Here is a 20,849-nt window from a genome sequence, read left to right on the forward strand (position 1 = left end):
GGGACGGAGATCCTAATTCAATCACGGCAATAAAATATGACCTTGTTCTGCTGTGTTACATGCATTTGTAAATGTGGGTGTGTCTAATAGGATCAACGTGAACTTACCTTGCACCATGAAGATGACATCAGAGTATAGAGGAGAATTGAAGAGGTTGACGAGAGTCTGGGGACCAAGCTGAGCTGCCCTCGCACTCGGTGTGTCCCTGGTGCCCTGCACACACACAAACACGCAAACAGTGGAGAAGAAGACAGAAGAATCGGCCAGTGAGAGTTGAAATTCCTCTGCTGCATATCAGGTAGTCGTTACCAGCACAATTGCCATTCTGTGCATCTATCCCACATCCCCTGTGGAATACTAATGCCGTCTCTGCCAGTCTTGCTTAGCAGTACCCAAACATGCTCGAACTGCAATGCCAAGAATGTCATGAGTGGAACTGGCTAACACAGAACACAGTGAGAAGCAGACGGCAGTCCAAACTGTCTGTTATCAACACGTTCATGTATTCTGTACTGCACAGCGGGTGAAACTGGTGGAATAAGAAAATCTGTCAATGCGTGTGTGTGTGTGTGTGTGTGTTTGTGCTTTTTGCAAAGTGTATGTGCACACATGGATTTCAGTCCACAGTAGAGTGCCTTCAAAGCATCCCATTTCCACTATGTGACCTTTCTCAGTCAACTGAAGCGCAAAGAACTCCATAATTTCACAGTGAGAGAGTGAGACAGAGAGCAAGATCAACACACACAGTTCAAGTTGGAGGCAGAAACAAAATCAAGAGGCTTAAAATTTCATAAATCAATCAAAGCTCATGGAAAACTTATGGGAAATTAATTTATACAGGTCTCACAGAGTCAGATTCCCCGGAGGTGCTGGAGATGATGCGATCAAATCATGACAAGACATTAGGCTATCTCATTGCGTTAAAGTGGCCCAGCCGTCTCGGTGTGTCAGCTCATCCCAGCACCGCCTCAGGTAGAACTAGTCCTATCCAGATGGGTTGGTAGACTATGCGTGGTGCCAAAGGCTTGTCAGACACAGCCATGTCACATCTCTTTATCCCACTCTAAATATTAAAGCCTGCTGTTTTGTAACATAGAGCCATGTCATGCTCTCTGAGCAGCTGCAATTACACATTACAGGCGTGACGCTGCAGTTTCTAAAATAATTTTAGTGTGCATGTGTTCTTGTGTTGTGCTTTTTGCTCCTTGGAGGGTATCTCTTGTTTACTTTCTGCTAATTCCCACAGTATCCGAGAGGTGATTACAGGCAGTAATTATGTAAATATTCTAATTATAGCAACATTATTACTGTGCTGTTTCCAAACAAGTCGCACTAATTAAGGCACTCTTAGTCTGCAAATGCAAAACACATGTTATACATTCAAAGAGCAGATTTAACACATTAAAGTTATTTAACCTGTTTATTAAGGACAGACCAGTATCGGTGTCATACACACAGTCGAGCCTTAAACAAGATTTTTATTATTGCGAAATTTGTCCTCACCCTTTCTCTGCCGATGAGGGATCGTATTCGGTCTATAAGCTGAGCCACAGCGAGAGAATTCTTCAGCTTCTCATCCAGGGCCTCCTGGAGGTGGTCCCACTCCCACGCTCCTACAAAACATCCACAAACAACCCAATTCTATGGATCCACAATAGTTTACAGAAACACACAGGCAAACACTTTTCTAGCTGGCACTGTGCTCTGACCACCCACATACCTTACACCAAACACTTGAGGCCTGTTTTTGTCAAAGTTGGCTTGTTCTAAAATTTTTCTGTTTATGTAATCTGTTGTCATTATGGGTGGGGAGCCCAGTCCAGATTCCACCCAGCAAACTCAGAAACAGTGAATAAAAAAGGCATTTGTAGAACAAATCGTAAATCTGCCTTCAAACTACCTGGTTAGTAATTCATATTTTACTTTCATTTACGTCAGTGTACCTGGTGGCAGGAAGAGCTGGGCCTAGAGTCCACACAAGTCCAAAATGCCCTCAACTCACTTGGACTTCTGGGTAAAAAATTTGATTTGGGTATTTAAAGGTCACTGTGATCTCACAAAACACATTTTAGGCCATAATTCAACAATTAATGAAGGTCAATTAATATGGCAAAGTTTTACACAAATGATTAATAGGAGAAAATTATGAAGTGATGACATTTCATATCAAAAAGTTAACACTTTTCTGACCTTTATTCAAGACATAAGTCTGGTACTGAAGGAGTGAATGGGACCATCTTTTACATTTTACTTTACATTTAGTCACATATTAAATTAGTGATCTGCCATCTTCTGTTTTCACAGGCTACACATTTGTTGAAGCATCCACATTTAACATTTTGTAGGTTCTTTGCAGCAAGTAAAGAACCTACAGTGTTCAGAACTGTATTGTATAGCAATCGACCTTATTGAACAAATAAAAATACACCCAGCCACTCATGGACCAAATAGCCTTTAACAACAGGTTCAATAGCCCATGCTACCAGCATACTCCCCACAGACTACCCTGAGAAACAATCCAATCCAATAATACAAGTCCATGTACACTGGCTGGGCAAACTCCCACAGACCTTCAATTATCATTGAGAGGGTGAAGAGCTGATACAGTGACCAATGAGCAAAACCTCATTGTTTCTCCTGGATCTGAGGTTCAACTTATCAGTGGATTTCCTCTCCATTACTCCAGCACAGACTTCCTGAGAGGCCCAGGAGTGTGATCCCAAAATTTGGAGCATACTCTCCAGTTCCTTTTGTTAAAAAGGTGAGCCACCACTCCAGTCTGTTAATCAGACCTCAACACAATGCTGCAGCATATCAGTCTTGAGGACCACTAAAAGTCTTCTCTGCACATGCTATATAAGTCTGGTGAGACATAAATGTAAAAGCACACAATTGAAAGTTGTACCCTCTGTTCATATCACTCTGTCTTCCTGTATAGAAATATTGGCATAGTCCATACAAATCAGAAAAGGTACTAGACATGCTTAAAAAAAAAATCAAAGCATTTTCAGATGTGGCTGGTATAGACAGCCTCAATGACTACAGACCTATAGCCCTCACGTCTGAGACACTATCTGTGTTTTAAACGGATAGTGTCTCAGCACATCAGAGACTGTCTCCCCCCTCCCTTGACCTCCACCAGTTTGTTTACAGGGCAAATCGGTCCACAGAGGATGCCATCACCATCACACTCCACAGAGCGTTTAGCCATTTGAAGAACAGGAAAAGCTAAGTGAAGATGCTCTTCGTGAACCATTCGACACCATAATCCCAGACATCCTCACTCCCAAACTGGACCTTCAGATTCCCCCTGCCACCTGGATCAAAGATTTCCTCACCAACCAGCCTCAATCAGGCCTCACCAATCCCCACCTCTCCTCTCCCTACTGTACGCCCTGTACATCAACCCACCCGACAAACGTCGTAGTCAAGTATGCTGCTGTCTCATCTCTGATGGAGATGAGACAGCATATGGCACGGTGACACATACAGTGGTAGAAAATAACCTGAAGCTGAATGTCCTTAAAACAAAAGAACTCATAATGGACTTCAGGAGGCACAGACAGGTCCACTCCCCTGTCATTATAAACAGAGAAGAGGTGGAATCTGTTTCTGCCTTCAGGTTTCTGGGCACCCACATGTCTGCTGATCTCACCTGGATCCAAAACACAAACGCCCCAGTAAAGAAGACCCAACAGTGGCTGCACTTCCTCCGTGTCCTGAGGAAGAAAAACCTGGACCAGACGTTCCTGCTGGCCTTCTCCCGCTCCTCAGTGGAGAGCATCCTCTCCTACTGCTTGGGCGTTTGTTACGTAGGGGCCACAACTGAGAAGAGGAAGGCTGCACAGAGGGTAATTAACACCTCCCCCAAAAATCCTCTGCTGCTTTCTACCACCTCTAGAGGCCATCGCCAGATCCTCCAGTCTCAGGAAAACCAAGCCCATCACAGGTGACCCCATGCACCCACAACCTGTTTGACCCGCTGCCCTCTGGTCGGTGCCTCAGGTCAATCGGGTCCCACACCTCCGGACTCACAAACAGCTCCTTCCGCTGTAAACAAACACTATTCCCCCACCCCTGCCCACCCACCTCACCAGTGTGAGCCATTGTCTGTGTAACCCTCATCACGCTGGCCATTCATATACAGACTCTATACTCAGACCAAGTCCTTTTGCACTGCTTTAAAGCACTTTGCTCTCCAATGTGCGTCTTTCTATTGTTTTGTACATATTCTTCTTGATTTTATACATTTCTCCCATTTGTTATTTATTTCTGTAGTCTCATTATTTATATTTTATTCCTGCACATTTGGTGTGGAGCACTTATAATTCTGTTGTACATGTACAATGACAATAAGTGGCTATTTTATTCTATTCTAATATTACAGTTAAATCACAAGTGACAGAAGTAAAAGAGGAGCACAGCGGTGCAGTAGGTAGAACTGTCGCCTAATCACAAGAAGTTTTCTGATAAAAACCTGCTGGTGAGCTCAGGCCTTTCTAGGTATGATTGTGAGACTGTGTGGTTGTCCGTGTCTGTCGAGGCTATACCCTACCTCTCGCCAAAAGTCATTTGGCATAGGCTCAAGCCCCCATGATTCTGAACTGGATAATTTGATACAAAAATGGATGGATATATAAGATACTAGTTTATTTTGTGAACCTGTTCTTCACATGCTGTACTGCACAATGTTCCTTTCAGGTAAATGCCAACATGAGCATGCTAACGTGCTTACAAAGTCTTGCATGCTGATGTTTAGAAGGTATCATTTACTACAGTGGCTTGCAAAAGTATTCGGCCCCCTTGAACTTCCCCACATTTTGTCACATTACAGCCACAAACATGGAATTCCAATAAAATTGATTCAAGTGAAAGACCAATACAAAGTGGTGAACACGTGAGAAGTGGAACGAAAATCAGACATGATTCCAAACATTTTTTACAAATAAATAACTGCAAAGTGGGGTGTGCGTAATTATTCAGCCCCCTGAGTCAATACTTTGTAGAACCACCTTTTGCTGCAATTACAGCTGCCAGTCTTTTAGGGTCTGTCTCTACCAGCTTTGCACATCTACAGACTGAAATCTTTGCCCATTCTTCTTTGCAAAACAGCTCCAGCTCAGTCAGATTAGATGGACAGCGTTTGTGAACAGCAGTTTTCAGATCTTGCCACAGATTCTCGATTGGATTTAGATCTGGACTTTGACTGGACCATTCTAACACATGGATGTGTTTTGTTTTAAACTACTCCCTTGTTGCCCTGGCTTTATGTTTAGGGTCGTTGTCCTGCTGGAAGGTGAACCTCCGCCCCAGTCTCAATCTTCCAAGACTGCCCTGTATTTGGCTCCATCCATCTTCCCATCAACTCTGACCAGCTTCCCTGTCCCTGCTGAAGAGAAGCACCCCCAGAGCATGATGCTGCCACCACCATATATGACAGTGGGGATGGTGTGTTCAGACTGATGTGCAGTGTTAGTTTTCCGCCACACATAGCGTTTTGCATTTTGGACAAAAAGTTCCATTTTGGTCTCATCTGACCAGAGCACCTTCTTCCACATGTTTGCTGTGTCCCCCACATGGCTTGTGGCAAACTGCAAACAGGACTTCTTATGGTTTCCTGTTAACAATGGCTTTCTTCTTGCCACTCTTCCATAAAGGCCAACTTTGTGCAGTGCACGACTAATAGTTGTCCTATGGACAGATTCCTCCACCTGAGCTGTAGATCTCTGCAGCTCGTCCAGAGTCACCATGGGCCTCTTGGCTGCATTTCTGATCAGAGCTCTCCTTGTTCGGTCTGTGAGTTTAGGTGGGCGGCCTTTTCTTGGTAGGTTTACAGTTGTGCCATACTCCTTCCATTTCTGAATGATCGCTTGAACAGTGCTCCGTGGGATGTTCAAGGCTTGGGAAATCTTTTTGTAGCCTAAGCCTGCTTTAAATTTCTCAATAACTTTATCCCTGACCTGTCTGGTGTGTTCTTTGGACTTCATGCTGTCGTTGCTCCCAATATTCTCTTAGACAACCTCTGAGGCCGTCACAGAGCAGCTGTATTTGTACTGACATTAGATTACACACAGGTGCACTCTGTTTAGTCATTAGCACTCATCAGGCAATGTCTATGGGCAACTGACTGCACTTAGACCAAAGGGGGCTGAATAATTACGCACACCCCACTTTGCAGTTATTTATTTGTAAAAAAATGTTTGGAATCATGTATGATTTTCGTTCCACTTCTCACGTGTGCACCACTTTGTGTTGGTCTTTCACGTGGACTTCCAATAAAATTGATTCATGTTTGTGGCTGTAATGTGACAAAATGTGGGAAAGTTCAAGGGGGCCGAATACTTTTGCAAGCCACTGTATCTTCGGTTTCCATGTGTGCATACTAAACAGGACTAAGCACAAAGTGCAGCTGTATCTGATGAGAATCTCATTTGTTTTTATGATAAACACACACTGGACATTTTGACTGGGTGATGCCTAACTTTCGATTAAAAGGAAAAGAAGCATTGACAGAAATGTTCAGTAGCTGTTGTGAAAATCTGTTGTGGGAGTAACAAGAAACACAAGAGATTGCCAAAGTCACACTGAGTCACCATGTGGAAAATTTGAATGTCTGCAAAAGAAATCATGACAATCCATTCAGCAGTTGCAGATATTTCACCCTGGACCTAAGAGGTCAACCAACCAACCAAACAAACACATAAATGCGCCAAAATATTCATAGCCACACCACTAATGCAGCTGAAAATGATCGCTCAACAGTAAACAAGGGCGAAAACAGATTGTCAGGGTTTAATGCACAGAGGTTTCTATAAAACAGGATGTAAAATATAACGACCCAGTAATTATCAGCACTGATGAACGTGATAAACCTAAACATAAAAATGCACAAAACTGCAGAAAAACAAATAAAATTCTTCATGCTGCTTCCTCAGCTGAGACATCTGGAGAAAACAGCTGGATTTCATTGCAGTGTACTACAATCTTAAATTGTAGATGCTTTATAAACGCAAAACATTCCTGTAGCTTGATTGGGGTGGCACACTCTGTCTCACTGGGACATAAACAGGCTGTCGAGGAAAGAAGGGAGCTGGTCTGGTCAGGATTTAGCTCATCATTAGTTCATAATGATGGTATTTGGCCTGATAGAGGGATTACCTCAACAAGCGGGGCCGGATAATGAAACTGTGTGGTGCAGACACCTCAAACGCAGGCCGAGAGATTAGCTCAAGCGCTGTTGTGCTTTTACGTGACGCAACTGGACACCAAGACTATGTATTCAAATAGACAAAAAGTGGACAGGCAAACAAGTTGGAGAAGAAATCATGTGTAAACAATTAAAAAACAACAATCACAAAGACATTTCCAAGAAGTTTCATTCCTGGCTCTTAAGTTTAACTTCAACTAAATTCGAATAACACAGCAGCAAGGTCAGCAAATCAAACTTCTAAGATAATTTGAGATAAGATGCCCTAAAAAACAACTGGTCCTGAATGTCCTCACACACACACACACACACACACACACACACACACACACACACACACACACACACACACACACACACACACACACACACACACACACACACACACATCTGTGTCACAGACATGTACTAAACGTGTTAAACATGCACATACACACCACACCAACCAAGTGACAAATTCAATAGTACAGCAGCACAATACACAAGGAGACAGAGTCTCACAGTGTTAACATCACACAAGCAAAGTCATGGCCTCTGTGACTGTCCATTCACACTCATGTGACAAAAACCCCAAGTTTGGAATAACACCATGGGTGTGTGTGTTTACTGATACATGATATATTGTTATGCAAATTAGCTCTGGAAAGCCAAATAAAATAAGCGACAACTGCCAGTTGTTGAATCACAGTCAAAAAAAAATATCTATCCCATCTCTGGAAAGGCAAAGTACAGCTTGTTGTGGATTTACTGCAAATGAACAAATATTGGCTCGCTGAGCTCTGAATGTTTCTGTGGGCAAAGAAGACGCTCATTCACATCTGATTAGCCAATTCAAGAAAATACACTAGCACACACTCGGTATATGAGGTCAGCTGCTTTAAACATACAGTGAGACCCACCATTTTGAAGGTTAACATTAGTCAATTTTTACACGAGACTTAACACCGTCTCCCTGCAGTCTTTTATGAAAACAGGGTATTCCTAGTCCACTCAGCACACGCACACATACCTCCTGCTATTCTCTCCAAGCACCCCCACACACACACACACACACACACACACACACACACACACACACAAACTAACGGTAGTGCTCAGCTTTTTACCATCACATTATCTACAGATGAGCAGGGTCTTACTTTCTTCTCCCCTCTCATTTTCCCCTTGGTCCCAGTTTTTCCACTCCACACTATCCCATCTTCCTCCTCTCTTACTCAAAAAATATCCACACAAACACACAAGGACTATGTACACATGAACACACACACACTGCCCTCCCCTTATTTCAACTGCTGGTTTTCTTATTCTTATTCAGACAGTCACTCAGAGAGAATCAGTCTAACTCTATAATCTTCTTCCCTCCTCTGCTTACCCTCCACCAGCCGCATACACTCTCAGCTTACGTGTTTGTGTGTCTACTTCTGCTGTTGATTTGTTTGTGTGTCAGAGCATCAACGCGACTCACATGCACGTTAACAGGCAGCCAGGAATCAGATGTTTGCACAGCTTTTTTTGCCATAAGGATTTGTGCACACCGTGCAGCCTGTGTTGAAGTGCCAGCTAGCAGGCACTGCGAGCTGACATGCAGCAGGCACAGCACCACAGACTCTAAGCTGTGGGAGCGAGAAGATTTTTTTATTACATTGCTAAAGTTGAAGAAAATATTGCATGCCTGTTTTACTGGCTTCACACCCGACTCGAGAACACACTGGATGCAACTGCCTCAGTGTTTACAGTGCCTCGGATGTTTTGTGCTTGCATGCTTAGTCCGTGAGAGCAACCTAATAGATGGCATTGGAAATTATACAAGACAGGTGCACTTTATCATTTCTTGATGTAAATATAAGCCCCCAGGAACAGGTGGCAGAGTCTGACTCTATCAGCTAATCACATTCACAATTACAATGGTGTACCAGTGTGCCAACCCCTCCTGCTGTCATTCCATAATGTTTAATAGAAATACGCTACGAGAGAGACAAAAGACACACACATGTCCTGAGGGAGCCAAGGGAAGTGCAAGCGTAGCTCCAGAAAGGAGTTCAAGATCACACTACTACAAAATGATTGATCTGGTCCTAGATTAAAATACTACAGTTGCTTGCTATTAAGTACTTTCAACTTGACTGACTTCTGTTCCTCGGCGTAATGGAACATTGGACAAGGCCCAGCAGCAGGAAAACTGCCTTCTGCTGCCACAGGACCATTAATCATCACATCTAAATTATTAGAAAAAGAGTAACTGCTTTTAGGGAATAGATTTCCCTTCCTGTGAATGTCAGTCCAGCTATTTTTGCTCCAGTTGTAATGTACCTAATGTGTCTAAATTAGCAAAACAGGAAACATCAAGGATGCAGCACTGGCTTTGGCAACATAAAAAAATATCACTACAGGACTGCATTGTTTAAATATGTCATAAATGTATACAATGGGGCACGGTGGTTAGCACTGTTGCCGCACAGCAAGAAGGTCCTGAGTTCAATTCCAACATCAGGCCGGGGTCTTTCTGTGTGGAGTTTGCATGTTCTCCCCGTGTTTGCGTGGGTTCCCTCCGGGTACTCCGGCTTCCTCCCACCGTCCAAGGACATGCAGCTTGTGGGGATAGGTTAATTGGATAATCCAAATTGTCACTAGGTGTGAATGTGCGAATGAATGTGAGTGTGAATGGTTGTCTGTCCCTGTATGTTTGCCCTGCGACAGACTGGCGACCTGTCCAGGGTGTACCCCGCCTCTCGCCCTATGACAGCTGGGATAGGCTCCAGCGCCCCCCGCGACCCTGAAAAAGGATAAGCGGAAGCGAATGGATGGATGGATGTATACAATGGATCAAATATTAATAAGCCTGTAGTATTCAGTAAAAATAATAATTTCAATGTGCACTTTCCAGAAATCATGTAGCGCCATGGAAGTGAAATGACTGAGTTTTATCTGGATAAAGTACTTTGTTTGGACTCCAATGCTTGGAGACACTTTTTTGTCTTTTCTGATTTCCAATTTCTGTTTGGCACTTTCTGTGCATGTCATCCTGCTGCCAGGGTGTCCGTTTGGGCAACTCGATGCTGGCGAAATCACAGGCCGCTAATCGGCTGAGATGAGAGGCTCGTCTGTGGTTTATCTGTTGTTTCCATTTAAGCTGGTCCAGCTTTTAACACAGAAATTATTTAGCAACACAAACTACACCACAGTATTTAGATTGCAGTCTAGTATAACTGTTCTTAATTACCAAAAAACTCTCATTTTATTCAGCCACACTAGCAGCATGGCTGGAGGAATGACACTATAGATCAGCTACCTACTTTACACCACAATAAAACGTCATGATGGTTAAAATCCATCAGATTATGGTGAGCCTCTATCTTTCACAAGCACAGGAAAAGCCAACCAAGAGATGAAGACTAAGAATCCTGCCAAGCAATGGTGCAATCAAACCAGGCTCCAACGTTTGTTATTTTAAATTTACTGTCTGCAAACATCTCTCAAAATTATATCCATAGTTTATTGAACAGTCTCTGATGCATAAACTATACAAATCTGCCACAAATCCTCATCCAGCAAATCTGCGAGAACAAAACTCCCTTCAGCTGCCCGCCCCTGGCCAGTCAGCCAGAAAAATTTGCCCCCTTAGTAATGCTAACAACATTTTCATCTTTGGCCTGTGTTCATAATGCCGTGTGAAACTGTAATATTTTCTTAGTCTGTTGCTTAGCACTAAATAGTACATGTCTGTATTTGAGCATCTGTACACTTTAAGGATGCAGGTTGCCAACCAAGCTGACTAGTGTTAGATTATAACTTAATTCTCCAACCTCTCATCCAAATACGGTCATTTCTGGCACCAAAAAAACAGCATGGCAGCTGCCAATACTCCAGCATAAATGCACACTCCAGAAACGAATGAGTGACATCATGATAGCTATGTCAGTCCTAATAATAATTGCTTTACTAGACTTGTTATCAGTGTTACTGCTTATAAATAGCTTTTCTAACTAATATAGGTGCCTGTACATTTACAGCAACACTAGTTTAATGCCCAATCACACATCCATCCATCTTCTTCACTAATTCAGGGTTGTGTGGGGTAATGAAGCCTTTCTAAGATAATCAGACTATAAATTAAAGGTAAGGAAAACAAAACAAAACAAAAAAACAAAACCCTCTTCCTGTCAACCATTTACCTTCATGCATTTTGCTTTTGTCTATATATTACTAATACGAGCAATGAGCAATGTATCCAAAGCGTACCCAGAACAGTTTCCTAGCAAAGAAGGGATTTTTCAGATTACAGAACCTTTAATCTTCAGTCTGCAGCTACGTCTGTGAGGCCTGTGAGTTTTCTGTCAGCTGGTACAACACATACAGTACAGGATATCACACCACTTCTCTTTCTTTTGGAAAAAGAGAGGTTTGTGATATAGCGTTTCATTTTCTTTGACCTTAGAAAACATCCATCAGCTAATTTGTCAAATTGTTCGATTTCATTCAGTCACACTAGGAATCAGGTGGATTTCCACATTCAGTACCTCGAGAGCTTACAAGTGGCTGTTAAATTGGATAAATGGACATGATGGCATTTTCTATAAAGATACATAACAGCAGATTTAGGATAACAGCAACAAATCTTTCTTTGGATGGAGGTTTTTACCTCTATAAATGAACATGAGAGTCTCCCACAAGCACATGCACAGCAGGGGGTCCTTCACCACCAGACGAGTGAGGCGTCCCGTCAGGTGTCCATCTGATCTCGGCATGTCATCAATAATACTCCCATCCCAGGTGGAAAGCAGCGAGTGGGGACCTCCGTCACGCTCTCTGCAAACACACCGCGACTGTGGACGTTCCCTGTCCAACCAGAGATAGAAGAAAATGTTTCAATTACAGAGAAGTTTGCCGAAATAGTTGGGCTCTCGCTGGCTACAGACTCAGGTGGTGAAATAGGATATTAAACCCCATGCTGTGAAGAGGTTAATATCTCTCCTACCTGGTCTTGGGCCCAAGGAGTAGCTGTCTGAAGTACGGGCTGACAGCACACAGCACAGCGGCATGCGCCCAACCCAGCTCTTTCCCAGAATCCCCGGCATAGAAAGCCACATCGGCGAACTGCACGCCACGCTCCAACAACCACTGCATGTCCTGGGAGAAGCTGGACTCCTCCACTCTAATAGGGGGAAGACGAGCTGAACAGAAGAGAGCAACAAAAGAAACGAGTGAGGATGGACAGAGATGATGAGCAATTACTGCTGAAATTCAGTTTGCCTCCATATCAAAGAATAACACAGAATATTGAATGGGCTTGTTATGTTCAAAGCCTCTCAGGAGTGTTTTAGTATTGATATTTGGTGTACTCAATTTTCCTTCAGTCTGCCTTGTTTACTTGTACTTGTGTTTTCTTGGGAGGCTGTTGGCAATGAGTTTTGACAACTCAGAGAAAAATTGGGGTGTACAATGCGGGTCGAGGGAGTGATCTTGTCAGCAACAGCACAGTGAGATTTTAAAGCCAAGAAAAAGAGACAGGTCATTTTTGTCCTTTCTCGTTGCTCATGTTTAAAGAACGGCTTCCAGGTACGTTTGTCTTTGCATTAATAACAGTCCTTAAAAGATGAAAGTAGCTCAAGGCTGCTGCAGTGAAATTCTGGTCTAGTCTGGTCTGGTCTGGTCAGAGACTGAAAAAGGACCTGAAGTTGACCTTTATTTGTCAACTTTACTTTTAAATTGTTTTGGTGATAAAACACTAAAATGAACAGCACACCCCAAAACTTTGGGATTAAAAAGATTTGGAACTAATCTAATAAATGAAGAAGACACAAAAAGGAAAAACCAACAAAAAAAGACAACGATTTGCAGTGAACTGCATGACAAACGTGAATACACAGAAAATTGCAACGAAGAAAGTGATTCATGCATTCATGAAGTCAAATTAGTAAAAAGTAAAAAAGCACTGAGCAGGGGAACAAAGAAGGCAGGGCGAGGGAGCTTCAGCTTCACTAATCATTGGCCTATTATATTCCTATTGATGCTTAATACTTACTGCACCTCTGTGGAGCTCATCTCCTTTTTTATGAGTGCTCTGTTTTAGCCATGACAACTGTGCCGCTTCTTAATCCCCGTATGTCATTGTTAATGTAAGCTACACCGTAAAGGGAGCTAAGCAGTGTCGAACGACACCAATAAATCCTGCAGGCACTTGCTGCCATTTTTTTGGCAGCACTTAAAAATGTCAGTCAGATTTAAACAGGCAAAGCGGAAACCTGCTCGGATCGATATTTAACACAGGTTTAACAGCGTAGTTTGTGTTAAATATGTTCAGGTGTTTCGGTTTTTTTAAAAGCATGACTTTGCATGCAGGAATGGCCATAGCAGAGAGGAGAAGAAAAGTGAACCAAGGAGTGCAGCTCTGTATTCTAACCCCCTCCCTGAATACAACACCAGACTACTTCGTCTACTCGAGGTCTTGGAGTTGTTACTTTTAATTTCCTGGTTTCAAATTCAGCGCACAGAAAGCTTTCAGTTTGTGGCAACATCCAGCAGCCAGTTGCAGCTTTAATCAGACTCTCTTGTATCCAATTAGGACAAAGAGCGTCCAAAAAAGCAGAGCATTAAGAGAAAGGGAGAGCAGCAGACATGCAGCCACCGAGCACTCCAGCTCAGCCCGTTTCTTTTTCAGCGTTTCTACAGTAATCAAACTCGCTGTGTCTAAGCTGTTTGCTGTGTGTCAGCCTTTCTGTGAGGTTTAGCCTCTTTTGATCATTTATCTCCTCATAATTTGTGGTCTTTTGCAGAATGTGACTGGATAAGACGCAGTTTGATTAAGTCTGCAATAAATCTGCAAGGGCCTCAAAAAAAAAAAAAAGCGAGAGAGAGAGAGAGAGAGAGAGAGAGAGAGAGAGAGAGAGAGAGAGAGAGAGAGAGAACTTTTAACATGAGTGGCTTTTTGCAGCTTAATTGCAATTTCATCTAAAATTCTGAATTTCAGATAAGCAGACTAAGACTAAATAACATCTTAAGTAATTAGTCAGCAATTAACTGGCAACTTTTTGATTTATAATGGACCATTTGAGTCATTTTGTAGTGTGAGCGACTTAAAGAGAGAACTGGGAGAAACTGTCTGGTCTTTCTTTGTTTTTTTAAACATCCATGATCGCTCTTCTCTAGATCAGCGGTCCCCAACCCCCGGGCCTCGGAGTTGTTTGGTTCCGGGCCGCGAGAGTTGAGGCTCAGGTGTGAAATGTATGGTTTTCAGGGGGTTTATCGGTTTTCAGCGTTATTTTGTTATCGTTTTTATCGTTAACTCGGTTTTCCTGGGTCTTTTCACGTGTGTTATGAATAAATCTTCTTTTTTTCGGTACCGGTACTAGTTTTATTTTGTTGTATTTATCCGCGACACCTTAAAGGCCAGTCTGTGAAAATAATGTCAGGCATAAACCGGTCCGTGGCGCAAAAAAGGTTGAGGACCGCTGCTCTAGATTTTAGAAGCTCATCACCATTGCCTTGACAAAAATCATTATAATCAACACATTTATTTGGTTATAAAGATAATTTTTTGTTGTTGGGGGAAACATATTGTGAATAATTAACTTCAATAATAGGCATGAAAAATTAAAAACACATAACATACAGGACCAAGCGCTGAACTGACAACATGAGAGGGCTTCACTAAAAGATGAGGTTAAGGAGTAATCCCACAGTCTCATAAGAACAATCATTGAGCTGCCTCCACCAAACGCAGGGAACTCAGCTGTTACTGCTTCTGTTTGCTCAGGCTAAAATTGATTCAAATGTCAGTGAATAAAAGTAGTCTACCTAGCTCTTTGTCTTTCCAGTTTGGAACAGAGCGTATTGATCCAGATAAAACCTTTGTGCTCAGCTCTTTTTATGGCTATGTAAGCTCAAAAGGTAACAATCCATCCAGTTCACTGAATGTTTCTAAACACCATAAACACGGCAATTGACAAAAATATATATAATTAAGAAATATATTTTTTAAAAACACACACAGGCTACAAATCTGCTTAAATGAATTAAAAATGGCAGGCATGCATGACACTTGAAACAAAGCCAGGATAACTCATTGCTTGGCATAGTATTCCTCTGACCTGGCTGTTCTAAGTGAGGGGGGCGAAGTTCATTCACTTTATTTCCTCGCCTCTTCTCTGGCCTCTCTTTGGCTTTGTGTTTCAGACACTGAATCATGAAGTACTCCAGCTAAACAACACAAACAACATACATGTTATTTCAAAATCTGTACAAAGATAGTGAAGTTACATCATCATCTTGTTGCTTTAGAAATAACTTCCCGGGACATCCAACCTGTCACTGTCTCCCCTACTAAACACTGTATCTACAATCTGGAAACGCAGAGTTACTCTACTTTGAAGGAAAAGAACATCGTGAGATGTGTTTTTGTCTTTCTCTTCTTTGGGGACGCTGAGTCAAAAACACACCACAGCATCAACTCTGACTCCAGTGTTGCATCATCACTTACCACGCTGCCAAAGTAGCGACCCACGAAGACATGGTTGAGGGAGGGCAACTCCAGATAGGTGGCCCCCAAGTCCCGGGACAACTGCAAACCTTCACTGTGAGGTACGCAGCTGCTCCAGTCAGAGGCACACAGTGGACACGTACAGGGGGGGCCTTCATCTGAAAACAGTAGAATTCAAGTGTAGGATGAGGTAATGCACACTTTACTAATAACTAGTTTATGTGTGTATATCTGAAGGAATACATGTGCTATTGATGTTACATTATCCTTTTTGAGAAGCATGAACCTACTAAGGCAGTACTAGATCCATGTGTGACTCAGTGAGTTCTACTGAACCACTCAAGCACAGAGGAAGTGGAAAAGAATAACATGCCTGTGACAAAGGAGTAGCAGCGCACTGAAGGGCACTCAGCAAAATTGAACAGATTCTAAGAAATAATTAGATTTAAAATAGTCACAAACACACCCTCCCTTCAGGTGACTGAAATTCCCATGGCAAACACTTAGCCTGTTCAGATGAGCAATGTTCCTCAATAATTACAATAAAAAGTTGTAGAAAAATAAACAATAATAAACAAAAAACAATGCCCTTACAGAATGCAAAAGTGTTGTGTTGTTAGTCAGTGCTGCTGGAGCAAAAAATACATTTTGCAAACTAAACTAGAATGGAAAGCATGTTTCACAAATCAGAACATATGAACCAGATGCTACAACCACATGTGGCTTTTATGGTGTGGCCTCGCCCTTTTTCCCGATTCCTCAATTCTTTCTCTGGGTGACTATGTAGAGAGCTAGCGAGGGTTTTTAAAAGGGAAAGCATGCATGCATACGTTTGGATTTTAAAAATATTTCTGCTGCACACCCCAAGCTGCAATTTCTTCAGCAAGTTAATGAGGGGGGGAGGGGGGGGGGGGTCAGTAATTGTACAGCAAGATCATATAGATGTGTAAAATCTGCAGTGGCACGTGGACTAGGACTGGCTGTACTGTGGCATGTGTGCACAGGGAGACCACAGAAACAGAATCAGACAGAAAATTAGAGGGATTATCTTGAAGGAGAAAAAAAAAAAGACTAGAGCAAGGGCTGCACAAAGGAGGAGAGAGAAAGGCAGAATCTGCAGGGCATACAGCCAAGTCCCGAGGCACTGGATAAATCATATTGCTAATAACCCACAGGCGTGACACAGAGACGATGGCAGGCTGAGAGCGTGTGAGTGAGTGCAAGGGTGACAGCAGGAAAAGGAGTGTGTGTAAGTGCGCGCGTGAGCATCGGAGCGGCTGTGACTTGGCATATCAGTGGTATGTTTGTGCGAGCAATGGTGTGCGTGCGTGCCCTTGGATAAATCTGTCTGCGCTCCTCCGTTCTTCGCTGGTTTAATGGCTGCATTAATGCACGTGCGGCAGCGCTCCCCCTGCCACAGATGTGCCTTAGGTGGTCTAAAGACAGGAAGCGCTCAGACCTCAGCCGTCATTCTCTGCAGTCACAATGGCGGGGGGGGGGGGGGGGGGGCTTGCATGAAACTACTCACAGCAGCTGCTAAAAAGAAAAGAAAAAGAAAAAAAACACAAACACAAACAAAAGCTCTGGTCTACAGTGATCCACTCCCCTCTCGTTTTTCTCTCTCTTCAGACTTGACTTTCACTGTGATCACGCTGCTGCAGTGCTCTGACAGGATTTCAAAGTATGTTGAGCACACGTGCTAAAAATATAACCTGGTACATTTGATGGGCTTGTTTACAGGATTTAATTTTAACAGGGTGTGGGTCACTCACTGAGATGCCAACACATGTGTGTTATGTTAATGCTTATTTTGTTAAGCAGCCTCCAGTAAGGCTGTAAATGTGTGCTCTATCCTGCTGAAGGCACATACTTCTGTTCTGGTGCACTTTTTTTTTTTTGCACCACGACAATGAACTCTTGTCTACAAGCAAGGCTTCTTTTTTTTGGAACAGAAAAGCCCCAAAGTTGTACTGTACACTGTACTTCTTTGGAGTGTTTCCTGTGGGGAAGCATGTGAGCTGACAGCCTGAAGGCAGCCAAGAGGAGAGTTAATCATGAGCATCCTCCTGATTGCTGTGTGGACATGCTAGAGGATACAAGACTCACTGAGTGATCTCAGCAAGAAGAGCATAATGCTGTCCCGAAACCAAAACCAACAGCTTAGGTAACAGTCAGCTGACCTGAAATTGCCAGGATATCCAGTACAGTGACAGCTCATATGCAGCAACGATAAACAGTTGGAGGGTTGGCAAGCCATGTTGGCTAAACTAAACTAGGTCCTGCTCCAACAAAAACACAGAACAAAAGGCATCCTCACCATTCAGCCGCGCTCCCACAGCAACGAGGATGACGGGCACGCCCCAGTGCCTCAGGAGTGGGCGGAGTCTCGGAGCATAGCCATTCCTGACCTGCTGGAAGGCCAGCTTGTCAGTGACTGAATATTTAATAACTAAAATGTCCGCCTGCTCAAGAACTTTCCGAACACTGGCCCAGTCGCTGTCCAGCAAGTCCTAGAAAGGCAAGGAAAGGATGACATTTGTAAATAGATGGAGGGCTGAAACCCAAGCAAAGACATACACAGAGATGTATCTACACCCCTGTCTTCACCACACCTCATATAAACCTAACGCTTCCTCTCATGTAAGTACAAATTCATCAGTGTAACTGGGTTTTTTAACTTTACCCCCTAGAGATCTTTATGAGGCTAGCTACTCTAAACCAACTTAATTCAACCCATTAGGAAGGAAAAACACTTCAGAAAGCTTTGAGCATTTTGAATTAAAAATAAAAGGCAGAGACGCAGAATTAGACAAACAGACTTCCACCAGCAACACCCCTGACGGGGTTAGACAGGCCTATAATAGGATGCATACAAAACCCTAACAGTGCATATGCTATTAAGAACAAAAGTTCTTTCATCAGGTTTTTTCTGCAATGCATGTTAAAATAGCGTCCTAAGAATAGAGACGTTTTTATAAAGCCTGCAATCAGCGCTGCAAGGCAAGGGCTGCTGGAAGTTGAAATGTTGTAGAAGGCTGTATCTTCTGAGAAACAGAAGCAGACTGAAAAGTAAACAGCATATACATTAAGTAACTCACATTTTCTCACAGTACTCTGGAAATGCCTTTGATTTGGCATAAAATTTGCAGATTGTTATTTTAAACAAATAAACTATCAAGAGGATGTAAATGTAGAGGAAAAGAGCCATAATAGCACTTGAAGATCAGACTTACAGTGCACAAATACATGCACAAGCCAAAGTCATAATGTAACAGCTGACTCATGCAGGTGTCTCTGCTTCTCTCAGTCTGCTCACTCAAACACACCACCTGTCTCTTACCCAGCTGGGACAATCCCGAACCACTACCGTGACATCTCCAAAGACACGTGAGGTGTACTCCATGAAAGCCGGGTTGTGCATACTGCTCTCTAGGTCGCACGGTCCCACCATGGCTCCCTGACCCAAGTAGCTCCACAGCAACCCCCCCTGCAGCTGCCCCTGCCCCAACATCTCATCTCCTGGACCGACTCCTCCGGGGCACTCGCTGCCCAGCGCCACGATGTGGATGGACCTGCAAGCCAGACAACTCGTGGTTGAAAGTGGACTGAAGGCATCACACAGGTGCCTTCAGTCCACACAGGTAGATGATGGTGATGATCAAAGAGCACCGAGGGAGCGGAGGCTCCTCTCTTTGCACTGGACCTTATTATTCATGTCTCTCACGGAGACAGTGCATCACGGCTATGTCACTGAAAATCACTGAAGAGAAGCTCGCCCAGGCCTTCATTATCACACCTGAGTGGGTATTATGTTAGAATAATTCAGACGGACAAATTATTCCCGCTATCTTTGTGTGTTTTCCAAGCAGTGATATACTGAAAAAAATCAATAAGGCATGCAACCAGGAGCCCCATCTCTTCATAAGCCTTAATGAGTTGCAGCTCCAGAGGAACTTACATTGTGGTCACCGCGGTTTCGTTCCGCTGCTTTATGCTATGGAGCCCGTTTCCCTCTCACGGTGCCTTTCCACGCCAGTCTGCAGTCAAGGCTCGCTTTTTCCGCAATGAGCCGCGGCTCGGCTCCGTCGGTAATCCCTCTCATCGGTGGCTGGCCCCCCGGGAGCCCGGCTGTAGGGGGAGTTTCGCAGTCACGGGCATTTCCCCGTCTCGTTATTCATTCATAAAAGCGGAGTTCGACACCGTCCCGAACCGACCGCAGAGGCGCACCGGACAGCCCAGCCGGCGGAGGAGGAGCAGCAGAGTGTGTAAACAGCAGCGCCCATGGACAGACAGCCAGTGCGCTAACAGGCGAACAAGTTGTCAGTCGGTAGGAAACAATTAACTACGGAGAGGGAGGGTAGCTTCGCGCCTCGGTGTCCAGACTGTATAGATGACGTCGGTGGATGAAACAAAGTGTCGCTAGCAAAATAACAACTGGGAAGGAAGAGAGAGAGAGAGAGAGAGAGAGAGAGAGAGAGAGAGGAGGGCTGACTGAACCGTGAGCGGCCGCGTCTGACTCAGCAGCACGCACGCGCGGACATACACGCGGCAACACACGCGCACAAACGAACACCCTCACCCGTTTTTGTTTACTCGGACTTACACCTTGTTGCCTCACCGCAGCTTTGCCCCTCTGCACGGCTCGTGTGTGCGCCTGCCACCATTCCGCTGCCCCACACTGTCACCGCACTCCTCCACAGGCGTTCACACAAAAGTTAATTACCTCGAGCTGGAAGCACGGGGCTCAGTGTTAATGACAGGGATAACAATAATGACCACCAAAGTGAGCACGCGACCGGCTATTTGCTGACACTGCGACGACATTTAAAATGCTTAAACCAGCTTTTTTTCGGGAGGTGTTTTGTTGTTGTGGGAGAGGTAGGTAAAAGGTAATAATAAGATCTGGCTGGCCCTCTTGGAAAAGCTCCAGGGCATCCACTGAGAATTGAGGGGAAGAATAGCCTGACCCTTAAAGGCTTAATCAGAGCCTCATGGGTCATTCGCAGCCATTATGAATAATGCATAACATAAAACCAGGGCTTGAGTTTGAATGCCCTTCTACACTGAAAATCTGTGTTGCTTACATGCTCTCCTTCTGGCAGATGCACTGGCCCTGCTAAGCACTTTCCCCACAGTCTGCTCTTTATCTTGACGAACAGCCCACCG

At 43.8% G+C, this 20,849-nt stretch overlaps 1 protein-coding gene across 1 annotated transcript in view; it reads right to left on the reverse strand.

Annotated features, from left to right (window-relative positions):
• Positions 1-20,181, reverse strand: part of rhobtb3 (Rho related BTB domain containing 3) — a 31,189-nt gene extending 11,008 nt beyond the window's left edge. Inside the window, exons 1-9 of the mRNA XM_085273430.1 lie at positions 19,642-20,181; positions 19,024-19,255; positions 18,001-18,193; positions 15,684-15,841; positions 15,295-15,403; positions 12,183-12,378; positions 11,847-12,043; positions 1,504-1,613; positions 108-213 (exon numbers count right to left, since the gene is read on the reverse strand). Of these exons, the coding sequence (XP_085129556.1) occupies positions 108-213; positions 1,504-1,613; positions 11,847-12,043; positions 12,183-12,378; positions 15,295-15,403; positions 15,684-15,841; positions 18,001-18,193; positions 19,024-19,255; positions 19,642-19,643 (1,303 nt within the window). The 5' untranslated portion in view covers positions 19,644-20,181. The remainder of the gene's footprint in view (positions 1-107; positions 214-1,503; positions 1,614-11,846; positions 12,044-12,182; positions 12,379-15,294; positions 15,404-15,683; positions 15,842-18,000; positions 18,194-19,023; positions 19,256-19,641) is intronic.
• Between the last annotated feature and the right edge of the window lie 668 nt (positions 20,182-20,849).

The sequence above is a fragment of the Mchenga conophoros genome, linkage group LG5, assembly GCF_057382185.1.
Source record: "Mchenga conophoros isolate Kocher_MC1m ecotype Shallow Benthic linkage group LG5, M_conophoros_male_GT1.1, whole genome shotgun sequence".
NCBI classification, from domain to species: Eukaryota; Metazoa; Chordata; class Actinopteri; order Cichliformes; family Cichlidae; genus Mchenga; species Mchenga conophoros.